Source organism: Salvelinus namaycush, chromosome 37 (assembly GCF_016432855.1).
Source record: "Salvelinus namaycush isolate Seneca chromosome 37, SaNama_1.0, whole genome shotgun sequence".
Lineage (NCBI taxonomy): Eukaryota > Metazoa > Chordata > Actinopteri > Salmoniformes > Salmonidae > Salvelinus > Salvelinus namaycush.
In genome coordinates, this window is record NC_052343.1 from 16,201,053 (window position 1) to 16,228,841 (window position 27,789).

General features: G+C 45.3%; 2 protein-coding genes across 4 annotated transcripts; both read left to right on the plus strand.

The window, feature by feature from the left end:
• The first annotated feature begins 5,476 nt into the window (after positions 1-5,476).
• On the plus strand, positions 5,477-18,321 carry LOC120031277 (ATPase family AAA domain-containing protein 2-like). Of its 3 annotated transcripts, none has more exons than XM_038976954.1 (28): positions 5,477-5,774; positions 6,240-6,403; positions 6,572-6,639; positions 6,774-6,936; positions 7,219-7,300; positions 7,400-7,694; positions 7,876-7,993; positions 8,140-8,154; positions 8,326-8,557; positions 9,489-9,604; positions 9,714-9,888; positions 10,034-10,122; positions 10,260-10,419; positions 12,286-12,376; positions 12,591-12,908; positions 13,216-13,336; positions 13,524-13,710; positions 14,055-14,240; positions 14,920-15,055; positions 15,276-15,472; positions 15,703-15,862; positions 16,058-16,180; positions 16,333-16,479; positions 16,714-17,174; positions 17,278-17,344; positions 17,439-17,563; positions 17,842-17,970; positions 18,112-18,321. In XM_038976954.1, exons 1-28 carry the CDS (start codon positions 5,598-5,600, stop codon positions 18,142-18,144), a joined length of 4,335 nt encoding a protein of 1,444 aa, XP_038832882.1. In that variant the 5' UTR covers positions 5,477-5,597; the 3' UTR covers positions 18,145-18,321. The 3 variants fall into 3 exon arrangements, with proteins under 3 accessions (XP_038832882.1, XP_038832883.1, XP_038832884.1); XM_038976955.1 differs by having other exon boundaries at positions 16,717-17,174; XM_038976956.1 differs by lacking the exon at positions 8,140-8,154.
• Positions 18,322-18,633: 312 nt separating this feature from the next.
• Positions 18,634-26,627, plus strand: LOC120031513 (zinc fingers and homeoboxes protein 1-like). Its single transcript, XM_038977293.1, has 6 exons — positions 18,634-18,974; positions 19,475-19,754; positions 21,096-21,592; positions 21,760-21,981; positions 23,778-23,939; positions 24,070-26,627. Exons 2-6 carry the CDS (start codon positions 19,595-19,597, stop codon positions 25,573-25,575), a joined length of 2,547 nt encoding a protein of 848 aa, XP_038833221.1. The 5' UTR covers positions 18,634-18,974; positions 19,475-19,594; the 3' UTR covers positions 25,576-26,627.
• Positions 26,628-27,789: the final 1,162 nt, after the last annotated feature.

A 27,789-nucleotide genomic window follows, 5' to 3' on the forward strand; every position in this document is an offset into this window, starting at 1 on the left:
TGACCGAAGATAACATTGAGGTGGGAATCTGCAACGAGGCAGGTTTCAGAAGACTCACCACAGCAGAGGTCAAGGACTACCTGGCAGCCATTGCATAAAATGCCCCCTCCATTGGGGTCTGTTGGCATGGACTCATTCAGATCAGCTGTTTTACTTTTTACAAACCAGATACCAATACAGTTTTTTGCAGTTTAGCAGATTTCTACAATTTGTCTTTTTTTTTCTCCGGTTATACCTAGTCACATACTACTAATAAAAATATGATTTATGTAATAATATTTTGTCCTTTGATCAATTTTTGTTTTCTTCATATAATTTAATTTCATGTTAGGTTTCAGTTTGCGATTTGAAAATTAGTTGTTTAATTCTCAATTTCTCACTATATTGCAAAAGTGTAAATATACATTTTGCATGAAATTAGTCCCCCCCCCGACCAAATACAGTGCCTTCAGAAAGTATTCATACCACTTGACTTATTCCACATTTACAGCCTGAATTTAAAATGGATGAAATAAAAATCACCCATCTACACACAATACCCAATAATGAGTGTTTTTAGAAATGTTTGCCAATTAATAAAAATGATTTACAGAAATTTATAACTTAAATAAAAGTAGCCTTTTCACACCCATTTCCTATAACACTCCAAATTAAACTCAGGTGCATCCAATTTCCTATGATCTTCATTGATGTTGCTACAACTTGATTGGAGTCCACCTGTGGCCAATTCAATCGTCTGGACATGATTTAGAGACACCTGTCTATTTAAGGTCCCACAGTTGACAGTGCATGTCAGAGGGACTGGGGTTTCCAGGAGGAGTAACGGCAGCTGGTAACAGTTGACAGTGCATGTCAGAGGGACTGGGTTTTCCAGGAGGAGTAACGGTGGGTGGTAACAGTTGACAGTGCATGTCAGAGGGACTGGGGTTTCCAGGAGGAGTAACGTGGCTGGTAACAGTTGACAGTGTATGTCAGAGGGACTGGGGTTTCCAGGAGGAGTAATGGCGACTGGTAGAGCTTTTTGAGTCGACGCAACAAATTCAAGAAATATTTTTAAACAGTTTGCTACTACAGAGGATGAAGGAGTGGAAAGAGCTTGGATATGTGGAAATGGACGCCATGAAATGTGTAGAGGGAAGCGGTGTGGTCGGGAAAATGTAGCGTTAAGTACAAAAAGAAAACGTACTCCTGTAACGTTATCTCAGAAATGTAACCTGATGAGGATGAACTACCAGCCGCAGGTGCGGTGAAGGCCGTCAAGTTCGTGCCTCGTTCAGTTGACAACAAAAATGATGGTGGCTCAGTGGGTGTGAGATTTTGTTGTTGTTGAGGGAATGGATCCTTGGCTTCTGGCTGATCTATATGGAGTGTCAGGTTGGTTGGGGACTGTTGAGTCAGTGAAAGTAACTCAAAGTGGACTCGCAATTCTTCCGTTCAGAGTGAGCGGGCGCTGCTCACCACACGCCAAGGGACAAGAACTTTGACTTGCTTTGCTCTCCGCAGCAGGGCGCGGTTGAAAGGAGGGATAACCAGTGCTGTTTATTCATGGTCTCTAGCCCCGAATATTTATTAAAATGTTTTCATACTTTTCAGTCAATTCGCAAGTGGCTGAATATCATCTGAGTGAGGGAAACGGCGCCCCTCTGTCTCAGTATGTGTAGCACAATATCTATGATGTCGATTTGTATGACACGTTGCCAGCTGTAGCATTTGATGCCAGCAAGCATTTGGCCTCCCTTGATTAAATAAAATAATACAATTATAGAAAATAATTAGCCTATCAGTGTTGAGCTGAGCTCCACTGTGGGTTGTCTTGGTGCAGCAAAACGCACTCCACGGGATGCCAGTTTGGATTTGGCTTCACACTAATGAAATTACATCCTAAGCAAAATATCCTCATTGTCTGAAAAAAATGTGTTTGTGTCTGTTTTACTTGTGTTGATGTTCCTTTCCTAATCCAGGGATGGGGATTTGGACTTGTGCTTTTGACTTAATTCTCTGTACTGGCCAATGATAATGACGGTGATTTTCATATAACACTAAATTAATATACTGTGGCTCTGGCTTGAGACGGTAGAAGTTCAATATGTAGTGTAGATATAGGCTCACATTTAGCTAGCTAACTTAGCTGGTTCATTGTTGTCCATGTGAGGAAGTTAGGCTAGCAAGCATTTTTAGCTAGGTAGCCTATGAAAACAAACACTAAACGCCATAGAATATTTCGCCAACATGAAAAAGAGGAGGATGGCATTAGCGTTCATCTAGTCTACAAGGGTGTCAACCTATATATATATATTTTTTTTTACCTGTGCAAGCGCACACACACAGACAGAAATCAGTACCATGGACAGCCACATGATATTTATCAACATTGATTGGACTAAATAGTTATCTTTTAAGTTTGTTTCAGTGTATTAAACTAAGCATAGAGGTGACCTTGTTGATTTGATGTTTAAATCAGTAGTTTAGTAAACTGTCAAACATTAACTTGCTTGACCATGCTGCAGGTCATATAACTGTTTATTACATGAAATATTTGATTTGTGGACTTCACCGGACAGATGTTGCTCTCCGGTTTTGTGATGAAACAAACGTATGTGTAGTTGAATTCATTCCGCCACTGTGTGACTGTTGTCACGGTCTTATTGTATATCATGGCGGCGTATGAATGAATGGTTATAGAGCAAACAACGCAAATATCACAACAAGTTGAAATATGGCTTTTTTTACTGGCTTGGCTTCCCCAGTGATTTTACTCTCGCATCACTACTGGGGTGGCGTTAAGTGTTGAGGATCAACTGAAATGTAAGATTCCTGGTGTCTGTGATGCTCGCCGTTTGGTACGAGAGCATTGTGAAACAGAGTTTTTAACCCGACAAAGTCAAGTTAGGATGTGCAGTTAACCTGTGAGCTTTTGTCCCAAAACCATTACATTGTTTTAGGTGCCAAGCTTACGGTCATGTTGCAGCAGTGTGTAGGAGCGAGATTCCTGTATGTGAGAAGTGTGCAGGAGGACATAAAACAAAGGAGTGTGTGTGAATTGTAGGGGTACCCATGGTGCTGTAGATCAGAAGTGTCCAGGGAAAGGCAGGTTGAGGTTGCCGGGATCAGAGTAGTACAAAAAGTGTCATGCTGGGCAGTGAATAGAGTAGGAGATGATGTGTACAGGGTGAGGGATCCTCCTGTGAGTAGGCCGAGGCAAAAAAAGAGTGATAAGAATAACGTGCCACAGTAATGTTGGTTTCTTAGCGTTCATAGCCATCGTTATCAACTATACTGCAGAAAATCACATTAAAATAGATGTTGTGGTGGCAGCTGCAGAGAAGTGCTTGGGTGTATGAGATTTTACTGCAGAAGAGTTACAAGGTGTGTTGAACGATAGTGTCTCATTCTACCATGCTGCCGGCCTGGTGTTGGATCAGATAGGGCCAAGTAGTAGAATATTGGTGTGGTTTTAATGGGAGTAGGGTTAGTTGGTAGAGTGGTGAGGTTTTAATGGGTGTAGGGTTAGTTGGTATAGTGGTGTGGTTTTAATGGGTGTAGGGTTAGTTGGTAGAGTGGTGTGGTTTTAATGGGTGTAGGGTTAGGTAGTATAGTGGTGTGGTTTTAATGGGTGTAGGGTTAGGTGGTAGAGTGGTGTGGTTTTAATGGGTGTAGGGTTAGTTGGTATAGTGGTTTTAATGGGTGTAGGGTTAGTTGGTAGGGCACATTTTTTCCCCCTTCCCTTTGTGTCAAAGTGTAATGAATTCATGCTCAAGAACAGCAGGCTGACAGCCCAGACAGTAGGTGGCGGCATGCACCTCTAACGTATGTTTGCGGACTGCCATAATACCATAAAATAAGTGCATGTCAGAGCAGAAACTATACCGTGAAGTCCAAGGGACTGTCCATAGATCTGAGATAGAATTGTGATGAGGCATATTATCTATGGAAGGGTATAAAACACTTTCTAGAACGTTGAAAGTTTCCAAGAGCACAGTTGTCTCCATCATTTGAAAATTGAAAAAATATGGAACTACCTGGATGCTGGCCGTCTGACCAAACTGAGCAACCTGGCGAGAAGGGCATTGGTCAGAGAGGTGGCCAAGAACCAAATGAACACACTGACAGAACTACAGAATTCCTTGTCTGAGATGGGAGAACCTGTCTCTACAGCACTTCACCAATCTGGGCATTATGGGAGAGTGGCCACATGACAGCACACCTGGAGTTTACAAAAAAGCATGTGAAAGACAAATGTAAAACACTATGTCTGGACAAAACCAGGCACAGCTCATCACCCATCTAACACCATCCCTACCGTGAAGTGGTGGTGGCAGCATCATGCAATGGGGAGGCTTTTCAGCGGCAGGGACAGGGAGACTGGTGAGGATAGAGGGAACAATGAATGGAGCCAAATACAGCAAATCCTTGAGAACCTACGTTTCAACAGGACAATGACCCCAAGCATTTAGCAAAAGCAACTCTGGAATGGCCTCAAAACAAGAATGTGAAAGTCCTTCAGTGGCCTAGACTTGAATCCCATTGAAAATCTGTGGAAAGACTTGAAGATTGCTGTTTGCTGCAGCTCCCCATCTAACTTAACAGAGCTTGAGAAAATATGCAAGGAAGATTGGAGACAATCCCCAAATCTAGATGTGCAAAGGTGATACAGACATCCCCATGAGGACTCAAAGCTGTAATCACTGCCAAAGGTGATACAGACATCCCCATGACGACTCAAAGCTGTAATCACTGCCAAAGGTGATACAGACATCCCCATGACGACTCAAAGCTGTAATCACTGCCAAAGGTGCTTCTAGAAAATATTGACTTGGGTGTGAATACTTATGTAAATGAGATATTTTTGTTTTTCATTTTCAATAAATGTTCTAAAATGTCTGAAAACATGTTTTCACTTTGTCATTATGGGGTATTGTGTGTAGATGGGTAAGAAAAACAATTATATTTAAATTCAGGGTGTAATAACAAAATGTGTAATAAGTCAAGGGGTATAAATACTTTCTGAAGGCACTGTATTACCCCCATCATTTTAGAATTAATGAAACAGAGCTCCTCTAGACATTTAGCATAGTTGATATTAAAATATAAGAAAACTCTCTCAAATATAATTAATTTTTTTATAGTAAACAAGTTATATTTTCATAACAGTAAAGAAAATGCTTTATCATGAACCTGTAGCTAGGCTTTCCATAATGCGCAATTTACAGCGCGCCAAAAATAACCGGGACATCTTTCCCATAATATCCCTCCGCACAACTGAATGATATAAGAACATATCACTGATGGCCCTGGGATAGATTTCTATAATTATAATATTTATAGCTATTCATGTGGTCATTGATATCAATACAGCATGACATAATTGGTGATTTAGAAATTTATAATCACTACTTTTTATGATGAACTATGTTTTCTTGCGTCAGGATACTGCGTGCTGTCACTTGTCTTCCAGTGACGTTTGTGGCGCCAGAAATCAAGGGTTTTGGTTGGGGAGCGGTGTGTGTTAGTACGGGCCATATATTACCTAGGAATGTTATTAAATAGTTTCAGTTTTGACACAAGTAAGTTAGTATAAAAATCGGTCTAAAGTTAGGATGGTGATGCTACGCAGCAGCGGCGTGGGCGCGGAACCAGCAACTCGGAAGAAGAACCGGGTTGACTTGGATACGAGCTCCGAGTTTCTGTCGCTGGAGAGCGCATCGCAGACAAAGTCGAGTCGGCTGAAGAGGGGCCTGGATGACAGCTCCAGTAACACTGAAAACACGCCAAATGTGAGGCCCTTTTAGATAGTTGACATTATAAAATGTCGCTGTAAACTCAGCTGTTGTTAGCCATCTGACAGCTGTTAGCTAACCAGCTAACTAGCTAGCCCGACATTGATGTTGTTTATGTACCTAGTTAACCGCATTCTATGCCAGTTGTAAGCTAACTGGAGGCTAATGTTATAAATTAGTTGGCCTGTTAGCTCCTGTCTCTAGTTTACATACCCTATGGGGTATCGCCCATAGATGTTTATATCGTGGAGTTGAGTAAACTCAGCTAGTTAGCTAGCCCCTTTAGATGGCTAGTAAGTAGCACTGACTAACAATAACTTTAATGATTGTTTCTGAATGTGGACAGGTATGTTGCCTGCTAGCTAACTTCTATAACTAGCCAGCTATAAGCTAGCTTACTACACTAAAAATGACTGGATTCCTATGTGAAGGCAGCTGATGTTTTTGTTTTTTCTAACATAGGGCCACTCGATGGTGAAGGAGGAGGATAGCCCTCCGAGACGAGGATCCCTGAGGACCAGGGGACAGACCGTCAAACATGAGGTGTCCTTGGCTAAAATGAATGGCCAGACAAAGTGCCCAATCAAGTCCCCTGAGAAAGAAGAAACTGGCGAACACAGCACAAGGTAACTACTTATGTTTTATGCAGATAACTGGTATTCATTGTATGTAAAATCAGCTTCTACTCCTCTCTGTATAGTCGATGAGATGCATGACGACAGAAACATGTTTACAAACCTAAGGTGTCATCACAACCCTCCATGTTTAAGTTCTCATTTTGTTGATTTCTGCAGGAAATCCCCAAGACTGCAGGGCGATGGAAAAGCCTCCGCGTCATCCAGGGACAAACAATCTGAAGCTGGTAACTATATCATTTCTAGATCACATTTACATGAATCAATGCCACCTCCAACAGTACAGCGAGAAGGAGACACCATTGGTTTCATTTATGTCAGCTACAATGTTTATCATCAAGTAAATAAAAAAATCTTCCAGATGCTACTGATGAAGTTGAGGAAGAAGAGGCCTCTACTCTGAAGACCCAGTTTGTTCTGCGTCCCAGGGAGGAGGACAGCTCTGTGAGACGCAGCTCCAGGATCACCAGATACAAGCGCAACTCCAGGAACCAGTCTGTACTCTATAACCGCCTCATCACCAAGTAAGAACATCTCCATCAGCATCGTGCATCAGGGGTGGCCAACCCTCCTAGCTTCCCATCTACCACAGGGTTTTCCCCTGCAACCCTAATCTAGCACCGGGGCAGGAGAAATCACCTGCATGCCCAGTAACTCTCCTCCTCTCTGGAGGAGGGTTGGGCCACCACTGTTGTACATTTCCTTGTCAGTCTGGGTTGCATGTTTATAATGGCAAAGTTGATAACGGCTAGCGGTAACGGTGAAATTAAACAGTCCCTGTTTTTTTGTTCATTCTATTCGTAAAGTACAGCTGAGGCAGTGCTGCAGAAGATGGGTGACATGCAGAAAATGCGTCGCCGGTTAAGAAGCAGGGATACTACGGAGGAGGTAAACTTTATTAATGCTACAGGTTCATAGCTTTATAATAGATTTTGTTAAATGTCACCATGATGTCCCCAATAATGTTATTTTCCCCTTTTATTTTAGGACCTTGTAATCTACGCTGGGGCCAAGAGGAAAAGGACTTCTGAAAGAACCGATGAAGGAAGTGAAGATCCTCAAGAGAATGAAAATGGAGTGATCTCCAGTGAAGAGGAGAATGATGAGGAAGAGGGAGGCAAAAATAATCAGGCAGATGACGAAGACGACGACGATGATGACGACCGTAATGAAGATGATGAGGAGGAGGACGATGATGATGACCATGATGAAGAGGACAACGAGAAACGTTATGACTTCAGGCAGAGGAAAGCTGCCGTTCGCTACCAGGCACCACGGGAGGGTTAGATATTTCCTGTTGAAACTATTTGCATCTTTTATTACACTGAAGTCTGTATACTTCTAGCCATCAGCACCGGTGCATGGACTCTACATTTTACTGTCAAGCTTTAGTAGTATTAGTTATTATTCCCATAACTTGTCCTTTGACTAATTTCTCATGGTTGACCTTTTATTTCCCACAGAGCCCAAGACAAAGACCATCTTCTTCAAGACTTCAAGACACATGTCCCCATCCAGGCGGAGGTATAGGTTCAGCTCTACTGGTCCGAGAAGCCCTTACAACATAAGGAGAGGCAACAGGTCTGTAGGCTAAAGAACCTAGTACCTACTACCTTCCATGTCTGACTTATCAAGTTTAGTTTAACATTCTTTCCTAACTATTACAACAAATCACAATTCATTCCTAAGTTCTACTTCCTTGTGCTTCTGATTTCTGGCATCCACAGGAGTGTGTCTGATAGGTAAGTTATTGCCAGTGTGTGTTAGATGTGTGGTGACGTCAGGGTTTCTGTAATGGCTGGTTTCTTGGTCATTGAGCTGCATGGTGATGATTTGTGTGCATTACGTTGTCTGTATTAGTCAGTGACGTTACTGACCTCTGACTCTGCCATACTCCTTTCTTTACCATGTAGAAGAAGACATGCCATCCACAGTAGTGACTCCACCTCCTCGTCCTCCTCCTCTTCCTCCTCCTCCTCTGACGATGAGAAGTTCCAGAGGCGGAGGAGGAAGAGCAGGAACAGATCGGTGAATAGATGTCTTCCCATGAATCTGCTGAAGGAGGATGTCCTGGGAATCCACAAGGACAGGATGAAGATTGGAGCCAGTCTAGCTGACGTTGACCCCATGCAGATAGACCAGACAGTAAGTCTAGCTGACGTTGACCCCATGCAGATAGACCAGACAGTAAGTCTAGCTGACGTTGACCCCATGCAGATAGACCAGACAGTAAGTCTAGCTGACGTTGACCCCATGCAGATAGACCAGACAGTAAGTCTAGCTGACGTTGACCCCATGCAGATAGACCAGACAGTAAGTCTAGCTGACGTTGACCCCATGCAGATAGACCAGACAGTAAGTCTAGCTGACGTTGACCCCATGCAGATAGACCAGACAGTAAGTCTAGCTGACGTTGACCCCATGCAGGTAGACCAGACAGTAAGTCTAGCTGACGTTGACCCCATGCAGGTAGACCAGACAGTAAGTCTAGCTGACGTTGACCCCATGCAGGTAGACCAGACAGTAAGTCTAGCTGACGTTGACCCCATGCAGGTAGACCAGACAGTAAGTCTAGCTGACGTTGACCCCATGCAGGTAGACCAGACAGTAAGTCTAGCTGACGTTGACCCCATGCAGGTAGACCAGACAGTAAGTCTAGCTGACGTTGACCCCATGCAGGTAGACCAGACAGTAAGTCTAGCTGACGTTGACCCCATGCAGGTAGACCAGACAGTAAGTCTAGCTGACGTTGACCCCATGCAGGTAGACCAGACAGTAAGTCTAGCTGACGTTGACCCCATGCAGGTAGACCAGACAGTAAGTCTAGCTGACGTTGACCCCATGCAGGTAGACCAGACAGTAAGTCTAGCTGACGTTGACCCCATGCAGGTAGACCAGACAGTAAGTCTGACTAGTAACAGTAAGGAGGAAACCTTCAGGAGCTCTCTCCAGTCCATACCTGCACCAGTCATATGTTAAGTCCGTGAGGGGGAATGAAAGAGGGAAAGGATAGATAACTGGGAAAGTCCCAGACAACATTGTCCAACATTGAAATGGTGTAATGTTGTTTTTCTAGGTGCGTTTTGACAGCATTGGGGGACTGACCAGACACATCTCTGCCCTGAAAGAGATGGTGGTCTTCCCTCTGCTTTACCCAGAGGTGTTTGAGAGGTTCAAGATCCAACCACCAAGGTAGCTAGAAAGAAATGTTTAGAAAGTCATCCATACTCTTACGGTGGAATGATCTAGGATCTGTTGTTGCTCTTGATGCTGTAGATTCTTACTGTGTGTGTGTCTGTAGGGGCTGTTTGTTCTACGGACCTCCTGGAACAGGGAAGACTCTAGTGGCCAGGGCGTTGGCTAACGAGTGCAGTCAGGGAGAGAGGAAGGTCTCTTTCTTCATGAGAAAGGGAGCAGACTGCCTCAGCAAGTGGGTGGGAGAGTCCGAACGGCAGCTCCGTCTTCTCTTCGACCAGGTCATTACCTACCATTATTCTCCATGGAAGTTGGCTTCTGGTTCTGAAATATATTGTATTCCAGGTATTGTTCCAGGATGTTGAAACCGAGATGAGTTGGAGGAGGAAATACTAAAACGTTTTATTTTTTCCCCAAATCTTTTAGGCGTATCAGATGCGGCCATCGATTATATTCTTTGATGAGGTTGATGGGTTGGCTCCCGTCCGCTCAAGCAGACAAGACCAGATACACAGGTCAGACACTGTTAATCACTGGAACAAACTGATTTCAATACAAACATCATTGCTTCTCGTTGAGCTATTTGGTATCTTTTGTTTAGTACGTCTTCGTACAGTGGGAATAATGTTCTGTATGTGTTTCCATCTTACAGCTCCATCGTGTCCACTCTCCTTGCCCTGATGGATGGGTTAGACAGCAGAGGAGAGGTTGTGGTGATCGGCGCTACTAACCGTCTGGACTCTATAGACCCAGCTCTCAGGCGACCTGGACGCTTCGACCGAGAGTTCCTCTTTGGCCTGCCTGACAGAGAGGTGAGACAAGGGTCTTGGTGACCACGGGTGTAATCATTAGTGCACGCCATAGAAAACAGTTTTGCAACGAAAACCAGATTTCTAGTAGACAAATTCAGGTAGGTCCCTCTCTGTTTGGTTGAGTTTGCTTCCGTTTGGTTCCTAGTGAATACACCACTGATGGAGGTCATGTTTGTTCAAATCATATTATTTATGTGTGTGTGTGTGTACACACAGTACCAGTCAAAAGTTTGGACACCTACTCATTCGAGGGTTTTTCTTTCTTTTTACTATTTTCTACTTTGTAGAATAATAGTGAAGACATCAAACTATGAAATAACACATGTTGTAACTCAAAAAGTGTTAAACAAATCAAAATATATTTTGTATTTGAGATTATTCAAAGTGGCCACCCTTTGCCTTGATGACAGCTTTGCACACTCTTGGCATTCTCTTAACCAGCTTCATGAGGTAGTCACCTGGATTGCATTTCAATTAACAGGTGTGCCTTGTTAAAAGTTAATTTGTGGAACTTCTTTCCTTAATGCGTTTGAGCCAATCAGTTGTGACAAGAAAAGGGGTGGTATACAGAAGATAGCCCTATTTGGTAAAAGACCAAGTCCATATGGCAAGAACAGCTCAAATAAGAAAAGAGAAACGACAGTCCATCATTACTTTAAGACATGAAGGTCAGTCAATCCGGATAATGTCAAGAACTTTTAACATTTCTTCAAATGCAGTTGCAAAAACCATCAAGCACTATGATGAAACTGGCTCTCATGAGGACCGCCATAGGAATGGAAGACCCAGAGTTACCTCTGCTGCTGAGGATTAAGTTCATTAGAGTTACCAGACTCAAAAATCGGCAATTAACTGCACCTCAGATTGCAGCCCAAATAAATGCTTCACAGAGTTCAAGTAACAGACGCATCTCAACATCAACTGTTCAGAGGAGACTGTGTGAATCAGGCCTTCGTGGTCACATTGCTGCAAAGAAACCACTACTAGAGGACACCAATAAGAAGAGACTTGCTTGGGCCAAGAAACACAAGCAATGGACATTAGACTGGTGGAAATCTGTCCTTTGGTCTGATGAGTCCAAATTTGTGAGACGCAGAGTAAGTGAACGGATGATCTCCGCATGTGTGGTTCCCACCGTGAAGCATGGAGGAGGAGGTGTGGGGGTGCTTTGCTGGTGACACTGTCAGTGATTTATTTAGAATTCAAGGCACACTTAACCAGCATGTCTACCACAGCATTCTGCAGCGATACGCCATCCCATCTGGTTTGGGCTTAGTAGGACTATCATTTGTTTTTCAACATGACAATGACTATTTGACCAAGAAGGAGAGTCATGGAGTGCTGCATCAGATTACCCGGCCTTCACAATCACCCGACCTCAACCCCATTGAGATGGTTTGGGATGAGTTAGACCGCAGAGTGGAGGAAAAGCAGACAACAAGTGCTCAGCATATGTGAGAGTGCCTTCAAGACTGTTGGAAAAGCATTCCATGTGAAGCTGGTTGAGAGAATACCAAGAGTGCAAAGCTGTCATCAAGGCAAAAGGTGGCAACTTTGAAGAATCTCAAATATAAAATGTTTTGATTAATAAAAAAAATGTTGGTTCACTACATGTGTTATTTCATAGTTTTGATGTCTTCACTATTCTACAATGTAGAAAATAGTAAAAATAAAAACCCTTAAATGAGTAGGTGTCTAAACCTTTGACTGGTACTGTATGTATGATAAAAGATGACTTGTGTGAGAAGTAAACAGGTAACATTACTTTGTTCTACTAAGATTAGGGTCCTTTTTATTTCATGTAGGAGAACTGTTTTTGGAAACATTCATATTTGACATACATGGTCATGTTTTTATCCACTGCAGGCTCGGAAGGATATTCTGCAGATCCACACCAGACAGTGGACTCCCCAGCCATCAGCCTCTTTCCTGGAGGAACTGGCAGACAAGTGTGTTGGTATGTTTTCTATTAATCCCTCCTCTCCCAAACCAACCTAGAATTTTTAAAAGATTACCCATTCTTTCAAACGCCATTTTAAAATTCCAATCTGTTAAATATTCCAATCGTTTTCGGAGGCTCACTGAAAGTGTTGTGTGTAATCAGAACATGTAGCTGATGCTCTCTTGCGTTGCCACACTGTTTCCCAACGTCCCCCTGCTGTGTCTCCTAGGTTACTGCGGTGCTGACATGAAGGCGGTGTGTGCTGAGGCGGCTCTGTGTGCCCTGAGGAGACGCTACCCTCAGATTTACTCCACGTCCCAGAAGCTGGTTTTAGATGTGGCATCTATCTCCATCGGCAGCAGGGACTTCCTGTCAGCCATGAGGAAGACAGTCCCAGCCTCCCAGAGAGCTGTGTCGTCCCCAGCCAAGGCTCTGACTCCTGTAGTCCAGCCACTGCTTGGTGCAGCCTTACAGACTGTACTTGGTACAGTTAGCAGGCTGTTCCCACATGCAGAACAGGGGCTCAAGAGAGACAAGCGAGACAACGGTGGGTCAACTGGGACAAGAGAATTTATTTTTTTTCTCATGTGAACTGTCTTCATTGTCGGGAGATTTTTTTTAGTCCACAGGGCCGTGATAAGTAGGGGGGAAGTTTTGAAACGGGGACGTACTACCAGAACTCCTCTCTAATTCGTTTTTTGTTAGCAAAGGTTTTGCTACAGTGTGCCCTAATAAACATGACCCAGATTTGGTATGCCCTCCTGCCTGTTGTATAAGAATGGGTATGTTGTATTGTGTTCTTGAATGTCATACTTGGTTGTCATGTTCTAAGATGTTTTACCACTTGTCTTCAGGTGTCCTCCCAGCTGGTGTTTTAGATGCCGATCTCCTGCACAGTGAAGATGAGGACTCTGTCTGCATCAACGGTCTCTCTCACAAGGCCAAGGCAGCTGGGGGCTTCCTGCATTTCAGCAGGTGAGTAACAGGTTGTCCAACGCACAGAAATCCTTATCCCAAATTTGTCTTTCTCCCACTCCTCCCTGACGTGTGCACTGGACATCTTTGAAATCTGTGTGGGGACTGAAGTGTACACTTCGTGAGAATGGGTATTGAGCTCCGGTCTTGTAAAGTATTTGAGTCTTTTTCTCCTCTGTTCTCCCAGGAGCGTGCTGAACCAGCCCACATCGTACCGTCCCAGGCTGCTGCTGGCGGGGCGTCCTGGGTCAGGTCAGAGCAGTCACCTGGCCCCTGCTGTGCTCCATGCCCTGGAGAAGTTCACAGTTTACACCCTGGACATGGCCGTGCTGTTCGGCGTCAGCACCACCTCTCCTGAGGAGGCCTGCGCTCAGGTACTGTACTACCCCCTTGGATCACACCCTGTTTTCTGTATAGTGCACTATTGAGCCCTGTGCCAGCAGCCATGACAGACGGCTATCTTTAGTCTTTCCTTGATTCTTCACATATTTGGAGAAGGTCCGAGGAGAGAGGAGTCTAAGAAAGACTTTTGACATGAACCCAGAGATGGACAGCATTGATGTTCCATTGGATGTCTTGTATTGATGAACCTAGAGATGGACAGTATTGATGTCTTGTATTGATGGACAGTTGATGTCCTGTATGTTTTGACTTGTAGATATTCTGTGCGGAGGCATGCATGTCCATATAAACACTGTTCTGTAATGATGTGTTGTAGATGTTCTGTGAGGCCAAGAGGACGTCCCCCAGTATCCTTTATATCCCTCACATCCAGCGGTGGTGGGACACGGTGGGGTCTGCTCTCAGAGCTACCTTCCTCAGCTTGTTACAGGACATCCCCTCATTCTCACCCATCCTGCTGCTGGCCACCTGTAATGTCCCCCACAGTAGCCTCTTCCCTGAGGTAGGTACTGTAGACAGACACACCGCCCCACAGCAGTCTAACAGGATGTAGTGAACACACCGCCCCACAGCAGTCTAACAGGATGTAGTGAACACACCGCCCCACAGCAGTCTAACAGGATGTAGTGAACACACCGCCCCACAGCAGTCTAACAGGATGTAGTGAACACACCGCCCCACAGCAGTCTAACAGGATGTAGTGAACACACCGCCCCACAGCAGTCTAACAGGATGTAGTGAACACACCGCCCCACAGCAGTCTAACAGGATGTAGTGAACACACCGCCCCACAGCAGTCTAACAGGATGTAGTGAACACACCGCCCCACAGCAGTCTAACAGGATGTAGTGAACACACCGCCCCACAGCAGTCTAACAGGATGTAGTGAACACACCGCCCCTAACATCACCAATATGGCAGTGTATTTTGTCTGCTGTGCGTTATATGTGATTGTAGGATTTTGATGTTTTTAAGGACTCTTGGAAGATTAGTCCAAACGAGGACTAAAAGAGATCTAATGACCAACGGGACACAAGCCCTAGAAAATGTGCACTGGAGGGTTGTAATTGGGCTTCTGAGCAGGGGATCAGTCAGAATGATCTCGTTCATTCCTATTCATCTGAATGTTATGTTCACTTGGTGACTCATCTTGGTAAATGTCCCCCCCCCCCCCCCCATAGGTCCAGGACCTGTTCTGTGCTGAGTATGGAGAGGTGCTCCAGGTTCAGGTCCCAACCCCACAGGAGAGAAGGAACTTCTTTGACGATCTCATCCTAAACCAGGCTGCCAAAGCTCCTGCATCCAAGAAGAAAGCAGGTAAGACTGCACCGTACTCTGAGATATTTTAGTGGAATCCTGGATAATGGTTCAACCTAAGACAATGGTTAAACAAGCTCAACTTCACAACTAGTAAGTATTGTATGAGGTGCTGGTAATCAAGCAGTAGAAAATTAGAGGAGCACGTTCTCTGTACCAAAGCTGTCAGCACTCGCTCAGTCATGTGGTTAGTCACTTACCTCCCTGTCCTCCTCCCCAGTGCTTGCAGCCCTGGAGGTGCTCCCCGTGGCTCCCCCTCTTCCCCCGAGAATGCTGACGGAGAAGGAGCAGCAGCGATTGGAGGAGCAGGAGGAAGACACTCTCAGGGAGCTCCGCCTCTTCCTGCGTGATGTCACCAACCGCCTCTCTCAGGACAAACGCTTCAAGGCCTTCACCAAGCCCGTCGACCTGGAGGAGGTGAGACTGACCATCAATTGCTGTAAAAGTGGCTGTGTTCTAGAGGGGAGGGCTGTGTTCTAGAGGGGAGGGCTGTGTTCTAGAGGGGAGGGCTGTGTTCTGAGCCATGTATAAACATCAGATGAGGGTTAAATAAAGAGAAGAGGCCAGATGTTGTCTAAACATGGACATGGTAGAATCTCTATCACATGGAGAATGGCTGACCTGTTGTTTTGATGGATCATGTCTAGGTACCTGACTATGCTACAGTTATAGAGCAGCCCATGGACCTGTCCACTGTCCTCTCCAACATCGACACTCACAAGTACGTGACCGTGAAGGAGTTTGTACACGACGTGGATCTCATCTGGAAGAACTGTCTGGAATACAACCCTGACAAAGATCCTTCAGGTAAGAAATAGGCGATATCCAGAATTTTCACAGATGTTGTATTCCTGTTCATGGGAGAATGTTTCATTTATTTCATAAATTAATGTATTCAACTAATCATTCATTACTTTATTCAGCCAACTATTAATTCATGAATCTATCCATTCATCACTTCATAATCATACTGATGACAAGTCTGTACTGGATGTTTTCCAGATCGTCAGATCCGCCACAGAGCCTGTGCTCTGAAGGACACTGTTCAGGCCATCGTCAAAGACGAACTGGATGAAGACTTTGAGAAGATCTGCGAGGATATCAAGGAGTCCCGCAGCACAAGAGGTCAGGTGTTTTTCTATTGGTGCAGAGTAGTTCCAGACAGAGGGTTCTAGAGTTCAGGGACCAGTTGATCTGTGCTGCTGCTCTCCTGGATGGATGAAAGAAGAGCGTTCCTGATAGATTTAAATATGAACTGCCTCTCTCTTAACTTCCAGGTTGCTCCACTTCAAGGTTCGCTCCATCCTACTATCACGTTCATCCCAAGACGAGATCAGTGGATGCCAAGAGCACCGATGCAGCAGGCCCCTCTAAAGAGTCTACCGCTGCTGCTCCCTCAGCTGTGACCACACCACGCCCTTCAGGTTAGCAAGCATCTCAATAATGTACAGACACACAATGCTACACAGGTTAGCATTTCACTACTCTGCAGACAGACTACGGAGAGCTTTCCAGATCTATCCTCTACTAACTGCTGGTAATGACAGACCGATGATAACACCTTGTCAGTTTCTCTCACCATGTTTACACACATCATTCAGTCATTCATAAAGGTGGTTTTTGAATTGGCTTTGATTATCTGGTCATCTACTTCTCAGCAGCTCAGAAGAAGAAGCGCAGGAAGAGCCGCTGGTGCAACGGCATCATCAGGAAAAGGTCCTCTCCTCACACTTCTAAAGACCACTCTGCTGTGGTGGAGTCTGGAGAGGAGGAGGAGAGGAGAGGGGCAGAGAGTGAGGAGGAGGAGGAGGAGGAGGAGGGTGGTGATGCTGCAGAGTCAGGCCTGGAGGAGCTGGAGATCACCGGGGCTGAGGAGACCCCCATGGAGCAGGAGGAACCAGCCCAACAGGAGAACCAGGACAGCCAGCCCATGGACAAAGACACTAAGGACAGCCGGACCACGGAGGAGGCTAGCCAGGCTACAACGGAGGCTACCCAGCCCAGGGTGGAGGCAGCTGTGGAGGCTAGGGCTGGAGACCAGAGCAGTGAGGGCACCCAGGACCCTGTAGTGGTGGTTGGCGCCCAGGAAAACCACATCTTACCAGAAGGGGGAGACAATGTATGTTATTTTGTTGTAAAATGGATGTTGCTTTTTGTATAGATGATTCTCCTGCTGAATTGATTGCATTTCTCTGTTTTCAACTTTTTCCTCATTCACCCAGAGGCAGCCGTCCACTACTGACAAAACTGAGCCTCAGAGAGTGGAAGTGGAGGAAGAGAATACCACAGGTTTGCAGCCTCCCTTCCCACAATGACACTCTGTTGTTTTTAAGTGAACTTTGTTGAATTGTACACTCACTCTGTCCCTCTGTCCTCTTGTCAGAAGTAGGAGTGAGGCGTGCGACGCGGGGCTTGAAGTACCAGGGGATGCAGCAGGTGATGGATGTTGACCAGGAGATACTGGACCAGAAGACAAAGCCCCCTGTGGTGGATCACAACAAACTAAAGGTAACAGATTATCACTGCAGCTGGTCCAGGGTCAGGTCGTCGCCCGAGCCTCCTAATGAGGTTGTTAACTGATCCTAGATCTGTGGTTAAGGCAACTAGCCAGTGGCAGTCTATTGGAATTGTCATGCCAAGCCATGTTTTGGCTTGACAATGACAGCAATAGAGTTGGCAAGAGCACAAACGGATCTGGAATCAGACGGAGGCACCTTCTTCCTTTAGACAAAGATGGAGGATATAAGACCTCAGTGCTGAGCTGGTTTTCTGCTCCTTCATTTCAGGAGCTGCTTCAGAGAGCGGTGTCTAAGACTGAGGGATATGAGGTCTATCAACTGGAGAAGCTATACGCCTTGTTGTGTCAGAGTATCTACAGACACCGCAAAGACTACGACAAGACTGCCCTGCTGAAGGTTTGTCATTCTATACATTTTAATTTGTACTATGCATTATTTTTTTTTATGTATAAGTGCACTTATGAAACATATCATTGAGCAATGCCCCATAAATTGAGTTTTTCTATGTTTTCTAATGTTTTCTTATTCTCTTTCCAGGAAATGGAAAATGAAATTGAAGATTTTTCATAATGAGTTTTATACAATAAAGATGTAGCTAGTCATGGATTGCACGTAGTATTTCCCCGTTGTCTAAATGTATAAAGAACAAGTCTATAACTATATTTTGATAGAAATATACAGATGTGTATTTCCTAACAACTTGTATACTGTTTCTTTTATTTAATTAAAGTGTTTTTTTTACAAGTATTTGTTCTTGTGTCTTGTTATACTATAAAGGAAAGACGATATTGTGATGTGTTAACTGGTTGAAAAATATCTATTGCCAGTAACTTCTTTGTTTATAGCGGAATACAAACTGAGCATGGTGCAGCCTCAGGTTTTTTTTGTGGTCAGACGGTAACGATAAATACTGTATGCATACAAACGTCAGGACCGTCACTTTTTAAATGCTTCTATTGGTTGATATACATTTTATTTGAAGCAACATTTCTCCATGTATGCGTGACAGATGTCGCCTATGAATGACGTCAAGACGTATCGCATTAACGTGATGACGCCGCTTAATCATTAAAAACTGCCATTAAAAAAAGAACACAAAGTGTGATATAATTTGATGGACAAATGGCTTGCTTGAAGTGACTAATGTAGTGGCTTCCTGCCTTTTTGAATACGTCTGTAAAGGGCTATCAGTCGGGAAAAGAACTGTTGCAGCGAAAATGTTCCATGTTTTCATCTGCAGACAGCGGTGAACTGGACTCGCCTGCCTCCGAGCAAAACTACTGCAGTCCGGCAGAGAGCTCGGGCTGAACTGTTCAGAGGTAGGCTAGCTAACATTAGACGAGAACCTAAGACAAATTGCGGGGGCAGGAGAGCCTGCGCAGAAGCTACCTCTTGTCCTGGTAAGTAAACGCAAACTCAGCTGCTGTACTGCCTACTGTGGTGGCTAGCTAGCTACAGTATTTGGCTTCCAGCCGCAATGTCTATCCCAGGTGTAAACTGGCTGGCTAGATGCAGAAATGGAAGCTAGGTTAGTTAGCTAGATCTGGATAGCTAGCAATCTAATAAAATAACCAATTTGCTATAGTTACACTGGATAGCAATATTTTTTTCTACATAAACAAATGGCATTAAGAGCAATTGGGTCCAAACGTATTGTAAATGACCAGCTACTACAAACTAGACAGTAGCTACAAACAAGTTGCAGTCGTGTGCAGAAATAATCATTGTAATAGGTTTCACATGCAAAAGGTGGTATAGCTAGGACACATTTCAACTTCACTGTAATTACTGTACAGCGAACGTGCTATTACATTTATGCAGTAATCCATACAGATTGTAGCTGTTCAAGTGAAACTATATTGGATGGAACCTGTCAAATACATTTTTTATTTTATTTCAGTCCACAGATGAAAATATTGGAGGTTTTAGTATGTGAATCAAACCATCACTAGCGGAAGGTCATCCATTCCAGACACATCTCTTTACACAAAGTTATCTTGGAGGATAGCCTACCTACACCATGGCAAGCAGGAGGAAGTCAACAACACCTTGCATGGTCCTGCCTTCTTCTAACGTGATGGAGGATGCAGACATGCAGGTGGGGGAGGGGAAGGATGGAGCTGAGAGCGCTGCAGAGGGACTTACAGACACCGCTGTGGTCTCCACTGACCCAGAGACAGGTGGGGAAGGGTTTTATTCTTCTTCAACATGTTGCTCACATCTGTTTCTTGAAATGTTAATCACCTGGCTCGATCTTGACTGGCTGCATCACCACTTGGTATGGCAACTGCTTGGCATCCAACCGCAAGGCGCTACAGAGGATAGTGCGTACGTTCCGGTACATCACTGGGGCTGCGCTCCATGCCATCCAGGACGTTTATACCAGGTGGTGTCAGAGGAAAGCCCTAAAAATTGTCAGACTCCAGCCACCCAAGTCCTAGACTGTTCTTTCTGCTACCGCACGGCAAATATGGAACCAACAGGACCCTGAACAGCTTCTACCCCCAAGCCATAAAACTGTTAACCAATAGCTACCCGGACTAACTATCTGCATTGACCCTTTTTGCACTCTTGACTAATCACTTACACTGCTGCACTGTTTATCTATATTGTTGCCTAGTCACTTTGTCCCTACCTATATGTACATATCTGCCTCAATTACATCGTATCCCTGCACATTGACTCGGTGCTGGTACCCCTTGTATATAGCCTAGTTATTGTTACTCAGTGGATATATTCAAATAAAATGTATTTATATAGCCCTTGTTACATCAGCTGATATATCAAAGTGCTGTACAGAAACCCAGCCTAAAACCCCAAACAGCAAGCAATGCAGGTGTAGAAGCACGGTGGCTAGGAAAAACTCCCTAGAAAGGCCAAAACCTAGGAAGAAACCTAGAGAGGAACCAGGCTATGAGGGGTGGCCAGTCCTCTTCTGGCTGTGCCGGGTGGAGATTATAACAGAACATGGCCAAGATGTTCATAAATGACCAGCATGGTCAAATAATAATAATCACAGTAGTTGTCGAGGGTGCAGCAAGTCAGCACCTCAGGAGTAAATGTCAGTTGGCTTTTCATAGCCGATCATTGAGAGTATCTCTACCGTTCCTGCTGTCTCTAGAGAGTTGAAAACAGCAGGTCTGTGACAGGTAGCACGTCCGGTGAACAGGGCAGGGTTCCATAGCCGCAGGCAGAACAGTTGAAACTGGAGCAGCAGCACGGCCAGGTGCTATTCCTTGTGTTATTATTTTCCTTTTCTCTTATCTTTCTATCTGCGTTGTTGGGAACGACCTGTAAGTAAGCAGTCTACACCTGTTGTTTACCAAGCATGTGACAAATAAAATGTGATTTGATTTTGTTCTGTTGGCACTAAACAGGAGAAAAGCTTTTGAAACCTATATGAAATGCCCATATTGACCTACTGTTTCAAAACCGATCTGCTATGGTGTGCTCTACTCCTGAAAATGACCCTTGTTCTCTGATGTAGTTAAACTAACATAGCTGGGCAATTTACTTTTCAGAGCACGACATCAGTCATTCCAGCGGAGAGGACGGTGTCACCTGCACAGGAGTGAAACGCAGCAACCAACCAACCCTGGAGCAGACGCTCAGTGACCTTCTCTCGGATGGGGGTTACACACAGCATGAGACTGAAGAGAGTGATGACCCCGCCTCAGCTGGCATCTCACTCAGCAAAACCCCCATCATGAAAATGAGGGGTAAATCGGAACCGAAGAGGATCGCCGTGTCTCTGAAAGCAGCCGAGGAGAGTGACGGGATGGGAGAGAGTGAAGGGGAGCAGGAGCCTATCGAAGCACCTCTGGGGCTGGGTTTCCTCACTCCTGTAGAGAAGATGAGCCCACATTACACTGAGTCCATGAAACACAGTGTTCTCCTGAACATTCCCAATATGATGTCATCAGAGCATAAGAAATCTTCTGTCCTCAGCTCCAATATGTCTGGACTCCAGCTCCCTCCTGGTCTGGCCCAGGTCCTCTCAGCTCTGCAGGCCCAGCAGGTGATCATATTTTCAAATTCTTTGAAATTGTAAATTGTATAAAACAAATCATCTTTCACTGCTGTTGATACTATGTAATGTTACTGATAAATAAGTGACTAAAACCTCTCTCTCTCTGCTCTTGCTCTCTACTCTCTCTCTTGCGTTCTCTTTCTCCCTCCCCGCAGAGCGCCCAAGCCCAGCTCCTCATCCCCGTCAGCAGCATCCCCTCATACAACCAATCCATGGATACCAACACAGTCCTGGTCAACACCTACAAGAAGTTCCCGTACCCTTCAGTATCAGAGATCATGGGTCTGTCGGCTCAGACCAAATTCAGTGAGGAACAGATAAAGATCTGGTTCTCTGCCCAGCGTCTGAAGCACGGGGTCAGCTGGACACCCGAGGAGGTGCTTTTTCTGTTAGATTCATGTTTGTCTTATACCAGAGTTACATTTTTGGGGGGGATATAGTGTTGTTATTGTGATTTTTTAAAACGTATTTTCAGTCATTGAATATACACTGCTCAAAAAAATAAAGGGAACACTTAAACAACACAATGTAACTCCAAGTCAATCACACTTCTGTGAAATCAAACTGTCCACTTAGGAAGCAACACTGATTGACAATACATTTCACATGCTGTTGTGCAAATGGAATAGACAAAAGGTGGAAATTATAGGCAATTAGCAAGACACCCCCAAAAAAGGAGTGATTCTGCAGGTGGTGACCACAGACCACTTCTCAGTTCCTATGCTTCCTGGCTGATGTTTTGGTCACTTTTGAATGCTGGCAGTGCTTTCACTCTAGTGGTAGCATGAGACGGAGTCTACAACCCACACAAGTGGCTCAGGTAGTGCAGTTCATCCAGGATGGCACATCAATGCGAGCTGTGGCAAAAAGGTTTGCTGTGTCTGTCAGCGTAGTGTCCAGAGCATGGAGGCGCTACCAGGAGACAGGCCAGTACATCAGGAGACGTGGAGGAGGCCGTAGGAGGGCAACAACCCAGCAGCAGGACCGCTACCTCCGCCTTTGTGCAAGGAGGTGCACTGCCAGCGCCCTGCAAAATGACCTGCAGCAGGCCACAAATGTGCATGTGTCTGCTCAAACGGTCAGAAACAGACTCCATGAGGGTGGTATGAGGGCCCGACGTCCACAGGTGGGGGTTGTGCTTACAGCCCAACACCGTGCAGGACGTTTGGCATTTGCCAGAGAACACCAAGATTGGCAAATTCGCCACTGGCGCCCTGTGCTCTTCACAGATGAAAGCAGGTTCACACTGAGCACATGAGCACATGTGACAGACGTGACAGAGTCTGGAGACGCCGTGGAGAACGTTCTGCTGCCTGCAACATCCTCCAGCATGACCGGTTTGGCGATGGGTCAGTCATGGTGTGGGGTGGCATTTCTTTGTGGGGCCGCACAGCCCTCCATGTGCTCGCCAGAGGTAGCCTGACTGCCATTAGGTACCGAGATGAGATCCTCAGACCCCTTGTGAGACCATATGCTGACACATGCACATTTGTGGCCTGCTGGAGGTCATTTTGCAGGGCTCTGGCAGTGCACCTCCTTGCACAAAGGCGGAGGTAGCGGTCCTGCTGCTGGGTTGTTGCCCTCCTACGGCCTCCTCCACGTCTCCTGATGTACTGGCCTGTCTCCTGGTAGCGCCTCCATGCTCTGGACACTACGCTGACAGACACAGCAAACCTTTTTGCCACAGCTCGCATTGATGTGCCATCCTGGATGAACTGCACTACCTGAGCCACTTGTGTGGGTTGTAGACTCCGTCTCATGCTACCACTAGAGTGAGAGCACCGCCAGCATTCAAAAGTGACCAAAACATCAGCCAGGAAGCATAGGAACTGAGAAGTGGTCTGTGGTCACCACCTGCAGAATCACTCCTTTTTTGGGGGTGTCTTGCTAATTGCCTATAATTTCCACCTTTTGTCTATTCCATTTGCACAACAGCATGTGAAATGTATTGTCAATCAGTGTTGCTTCCTAAGTGGACAGTTTGATTTCACAGAAGTGTGATTGACTTGGAGTTACATTGTGTTGTTTAAGTGTTCCCTTTATTTTTTTGAGCAGTGTATATGTTTTAATTGTTGTCGCTCTGTTGAAGGGGGTGCTTGCTAGTACGCTTTTCATTGTACCATTTACACTACGTCTATCCTGTGCATATGACAAATCCACTTTTTGATTTGAGGTGGAGGAGGCCAGGAGAAAGCAGTTCAACGGGACTGTGCACACGGTGCCTCAGACCATCACTGTTATCCCGGCCCACCAGCTCTCTGCTGCGGCCAACGGCCTGCAGTCTATCCTCCAGACCTGTCAGATAGTAGGGCAGCCAGGCCTGGTTTTTACACAGGTTGGTACTTATTGATGACATTGTGGATGATGTAATGTCATATTTTCTGTTTATAGTTTCTCAACTCAATATGTCTTGTTAGTTGTTGTAATATTGTGGAGTGAGTGAAACTTTTCTAAACTCTGAACAGGTTGGCACGCCTGTGACCACACCCATCACCTTGACAGTAGCAGGGATGCCAAGCCACAGCCAGGTCCCCAAGATGTCCTCCCACCAGACCAGCCCAGCCGTCAGTGAGATGAAGAGAGCCACCACTGTCCAGCCTCCCTCCCTGACCCCACAGGAGAACTCGGCCCTCAGCGCCGACCACTTTGGAATGCGTCCCAAGAAGTCCAAGGAGCAGCTGGCGGAGCTGAAAGCCAGCTACCTGAAGAACCACTTCGCCAGCGACGCGGAGATCGCCAGGCTCATGACGCTGACCGGCCTCACAAAAGGGGAGATCAAGAAGTGGTTCAGCGACACGCGCTACAACCAGCGCAACTCCAAGAACAGCAACGTCATCGTGTTCCACGACAGCCAGAGTCCCAGGGGTCACAGCAGCGGCACCACCATCGTCATTGACTCCAGCGACGAGACCCCTCAGTCTCCACCGCCCACACCATCCGTCAAAGAGAAAGAGCCACGTCCCAAGACCTGGAACTCCTTCCCAGACTTCACATTGCAGAAGTTCAAGGAGAAGACAGCAGAGCAGCTGGTGGTTCTTGAGGAGAGTTACCAGAAGGTAAGTACTCCGTCTGACGACGAACTGACCCGGCTGAGGACGGAGACCAAGCTGACCAGGAGAGAGATCGACGCCTGGTTCACAGAGAAGAGGAAGGTAGTGGAAGCAGAGTCACCTGAGCTGAAAGCAGAGCGGATGGAGAGCGAGGCTACCTCGTCTAGAAAAGGATCCCAGACCCCTCCGGGTAGCCGGCGGCCAAACAGGGGGGACAAGAACATTGGAAAGAAAACCCCCGAGCAGCTCCACGTCCTGAAGAGTGCCTTTGTCCGTACCCAATGGCCCTCCACAGAGGAATATGACAAGCTGGCAGAGGAGAGCGGGCTGCCCAGGGTCTACGTAGTCAACTGGTTCGGAGATACCCGGTACTCCTTCAAGAACGGCAACGTCAAGTGGTTCTTCCACTACCAGAGCGGCAACGTAGAGGGACTGAACGGCAACAAAAACAGGAAGAGGAGGATACGTAACCGAGGCTGGGGGAGGTCTCGGAGCAGGAAGGCCAAGAGGTCAACCAGCACGGAGAAGTCACCACCACTGCCCATCATCAAGTTGAAGTCTGGGAAAGACATTCTGAAGGAGTATTACCTGAAGCACAAGTTGTTGAATGAGCAGGACCTGGATGAGCTTGTGACCAAGTCTAGTATGGGATACGAGCAGGTGAGAGAGTGGTTCGCTGAGATACACAAGAGGGAAGATATGGTTGCTGATCCGTTTGGGGATGCTGAGGTAAACGTGGAGCAGCAGGAAGAGGAAGCGTTGCTGGGTGAGAATGAGATGGTACCTGAAGAGCAGGATGACACCGTGGTGGGCGAGGAAGATGATGAGGAGGAGGAGGAGGAGGAGGAGGATGATGACGACACTGATGAAAGTGATTCTTGGGAGCCCTCTCAGGGTGCCAGAAAAACACAGTCGGAGTAGTGAAGGACAGCTGGGCTGTGTTCGTTAGGCACCAAATGGAAGGAAAATGGACTGAAACAGTGAGGGACTACATGGAATTGTCCAATTAGAAATGCCCATTTTTGCTTTGTTCCAAAACATTTTGCTATGGTGTTCCCAAATGGATTTAGTCCAACAGCACAAACACATTTAACTTTCTCTTACGTGTTTTAAAGGGTACTGTCTGAATGCAAGACTGAACGATAATATCCCACCAATACAAACAATATGTGCACCTTTTTACAGTGCTAGTGTAGCGCCATTAGTCAATCTCGTCAAGAATTACAACCAGTATTTTAAATACCTAATTTTATATGAATTGGTCAGACATTAAAATGCTGAAATTCAATTGATAATACAATATTTGATATGATGATAATTCATGGAAAATTGACAATTGTTAATCTACAGTATTCGGCACAGTTATTTATGTGCAATTAAGAGGTCCTTTTTTTAATGGCTAATGTCTCTCGTATATATCCCTATTATTATAGAGATTACAAAGTACTGTAAGTACATTCATGGAATGAATGCAATGAATCATGTGAAATCAGATTATATTATGGATTCCTATTGAAATTGGTTGGAGGAACTGCGGTGCCAAAGTTAGCTATTGAATGTGGACTCCTGTGCTATGAAAGACTTAGAAACCAAGGGACTCGAGAGTAGGAGTGCTGATCTAGGATCAGTTTAGCCTTTTAGATTCTAATGAGTCCGTAGACCGACCCATGAGCTCGTGTGAATCCTTAAAGAGATGGGTGGGGCTAAGGCTTAAGAGGGTGTGAACAAATTCGAGCTCTCTGGCAAGTGTGAAAAAAAACAACCTTAAGGCTTTTCCTCAACTGGTTATACAAGAATAGCAATTTTTAAAGCTACATAGCTTTCTCCAACTGTAGTGTATAATATACCATTACGAAGCTCTGAGTCTGTACTATGTAAAAGATTACATACATACTCTAAGACGCTTTATGAATACGGGCCTGGAGGCCCAGTATGTACAGTACCAGTCAAAAGTTTGGACACACCTACTCATTCCAGGGTTTTTCTTTATTTTTACTATTTTCTACATTGTAGAATAATAGTGAAGACATCAAAACTATGAAATAACACATATGGAATCATGTAGTATCCAAAAAAGTGTTATATTTTTATTTTATTTTAGATTCTTCAAAGTAACCACCCATTGCCTTGATGACAGCTTTGCACACTCTTGGCATTCTCTCAACCAGCTTCATGAGGTTGTCACCTGGAATGCATTTCAATTAACAGGTGTGCCTTGTTAAAGTAATTTGTGGAATTTCTTTCCTTGATGCGTTTGAGCCAATCAGTTGTGTTGTGACAAGGTAGGGGTGGTATACAGAAGAAAAGACCAAGTCCATATTATGTCAAGAACAGCTCAAATAAGCAAACAGAAGTGACAGTCCATTACTTTAAGACATGAAGGTCAGTAAATCCAGAAAATGTAAAGAAGTTTTAACATTTCTTCAAGTGCAGTCGCAAAAACCATCAAGTGCTATGATGAAACTGGCTCTCATGAGGATTGCCACAGGAAAAGAAGACTCAGAGTTACCTCTGGTGCAGAGGATAAGTTAATTTGAGTTAACTGCACCTCAGATTGCAGTCCAAATAAATGCTTCACCGAGTTCAAGTAACAGACGCATCTCAACATCAGCTGTTCAGCGGAGACTGCATGAATCAGGCCTTCATGGTCGAATTGCTGCAAAGAAACCACTACTAGAGGACACCATTAAGAAAAAGATACTTGCTCGTGTTTCCTGGCCCAAGCAATGGACATTAGACCGGTGGAAATCTGTCCTTTGGTCTGTAGGCCAAATTTGAGATTTTTGGTTCCAACCGCTGTGTCTTTGTGAGACACAGAGTAGGTGAATGGAGGATCTCTGCATGTGTAGTTCCCACCGTGAAGCATGGAGGAGGAGGTGTGGGGGTGCTTAGCTGGTGACACTGTCTGTGATTTATTTGGAATTCAAGGCACACTTAACTAGCATGGCTACCACAGCATTCTGCAGAGATACACCATCCCATCTGGTTTGGGCTTAGTGGGACTATCATTTGTTTTTCAACAGAACAATGACCCAACACACCTCCAGGCTGTGTCAGGGCTATTTGACCGAGAAGGAGAGTGATGGAGTGCTGCATCAGATGACCTGGCCTCCACAATCACCCGACCTCAACCCA

Excerpts from the sequence above, each read along its gene's own strand:
- LOC120031277 (XM_038976954.1), top strand. The coding sequence starts at position 5,598 with ATGGTGATGCTACGCAGCAGCGGCGTGGGCGCGGAACCAGCAACTCGG. Across the intron at positions 6,404-6,571 it reads ACTGGCGAACACAGCACAAG|GAAATCCCCAAGACTGCAGG; the intron begins GTAACTACTTAT and ends TGATTTCTGCAG. Across the intron at positions 6,937-7,218 it reads TATAACCGCCTCATCACCAA|TACAGCTGAGGCAGTGCTGC; the intron begins GTAAGAACATCT and ends CTATTCGTAAAG.
- LOC120031513 (XM_038977293.1), top strand. The coding sequence starts at position 19,595 with ATGGCAAGCAGGAGGAAGTCAACAACACCTTGCATGGTCCTGCCTTCT. Across the intron at positions 21,982-23,777 it reads TCAGCTGGACACCCGAGGAG|GTGGAGGAGGCCAGGAGAAA; the intron begins GTGCTTTTTCTG and ends TTTTGATTTGAG. Across the intron at positions 23,940-24,069 it reads CAGGCCTGGTTTTTACACAG|GTTGGCACGCCTGTGACCAC; the intron begins GTTGGTACTTAT and ends AACTCTGAACAG.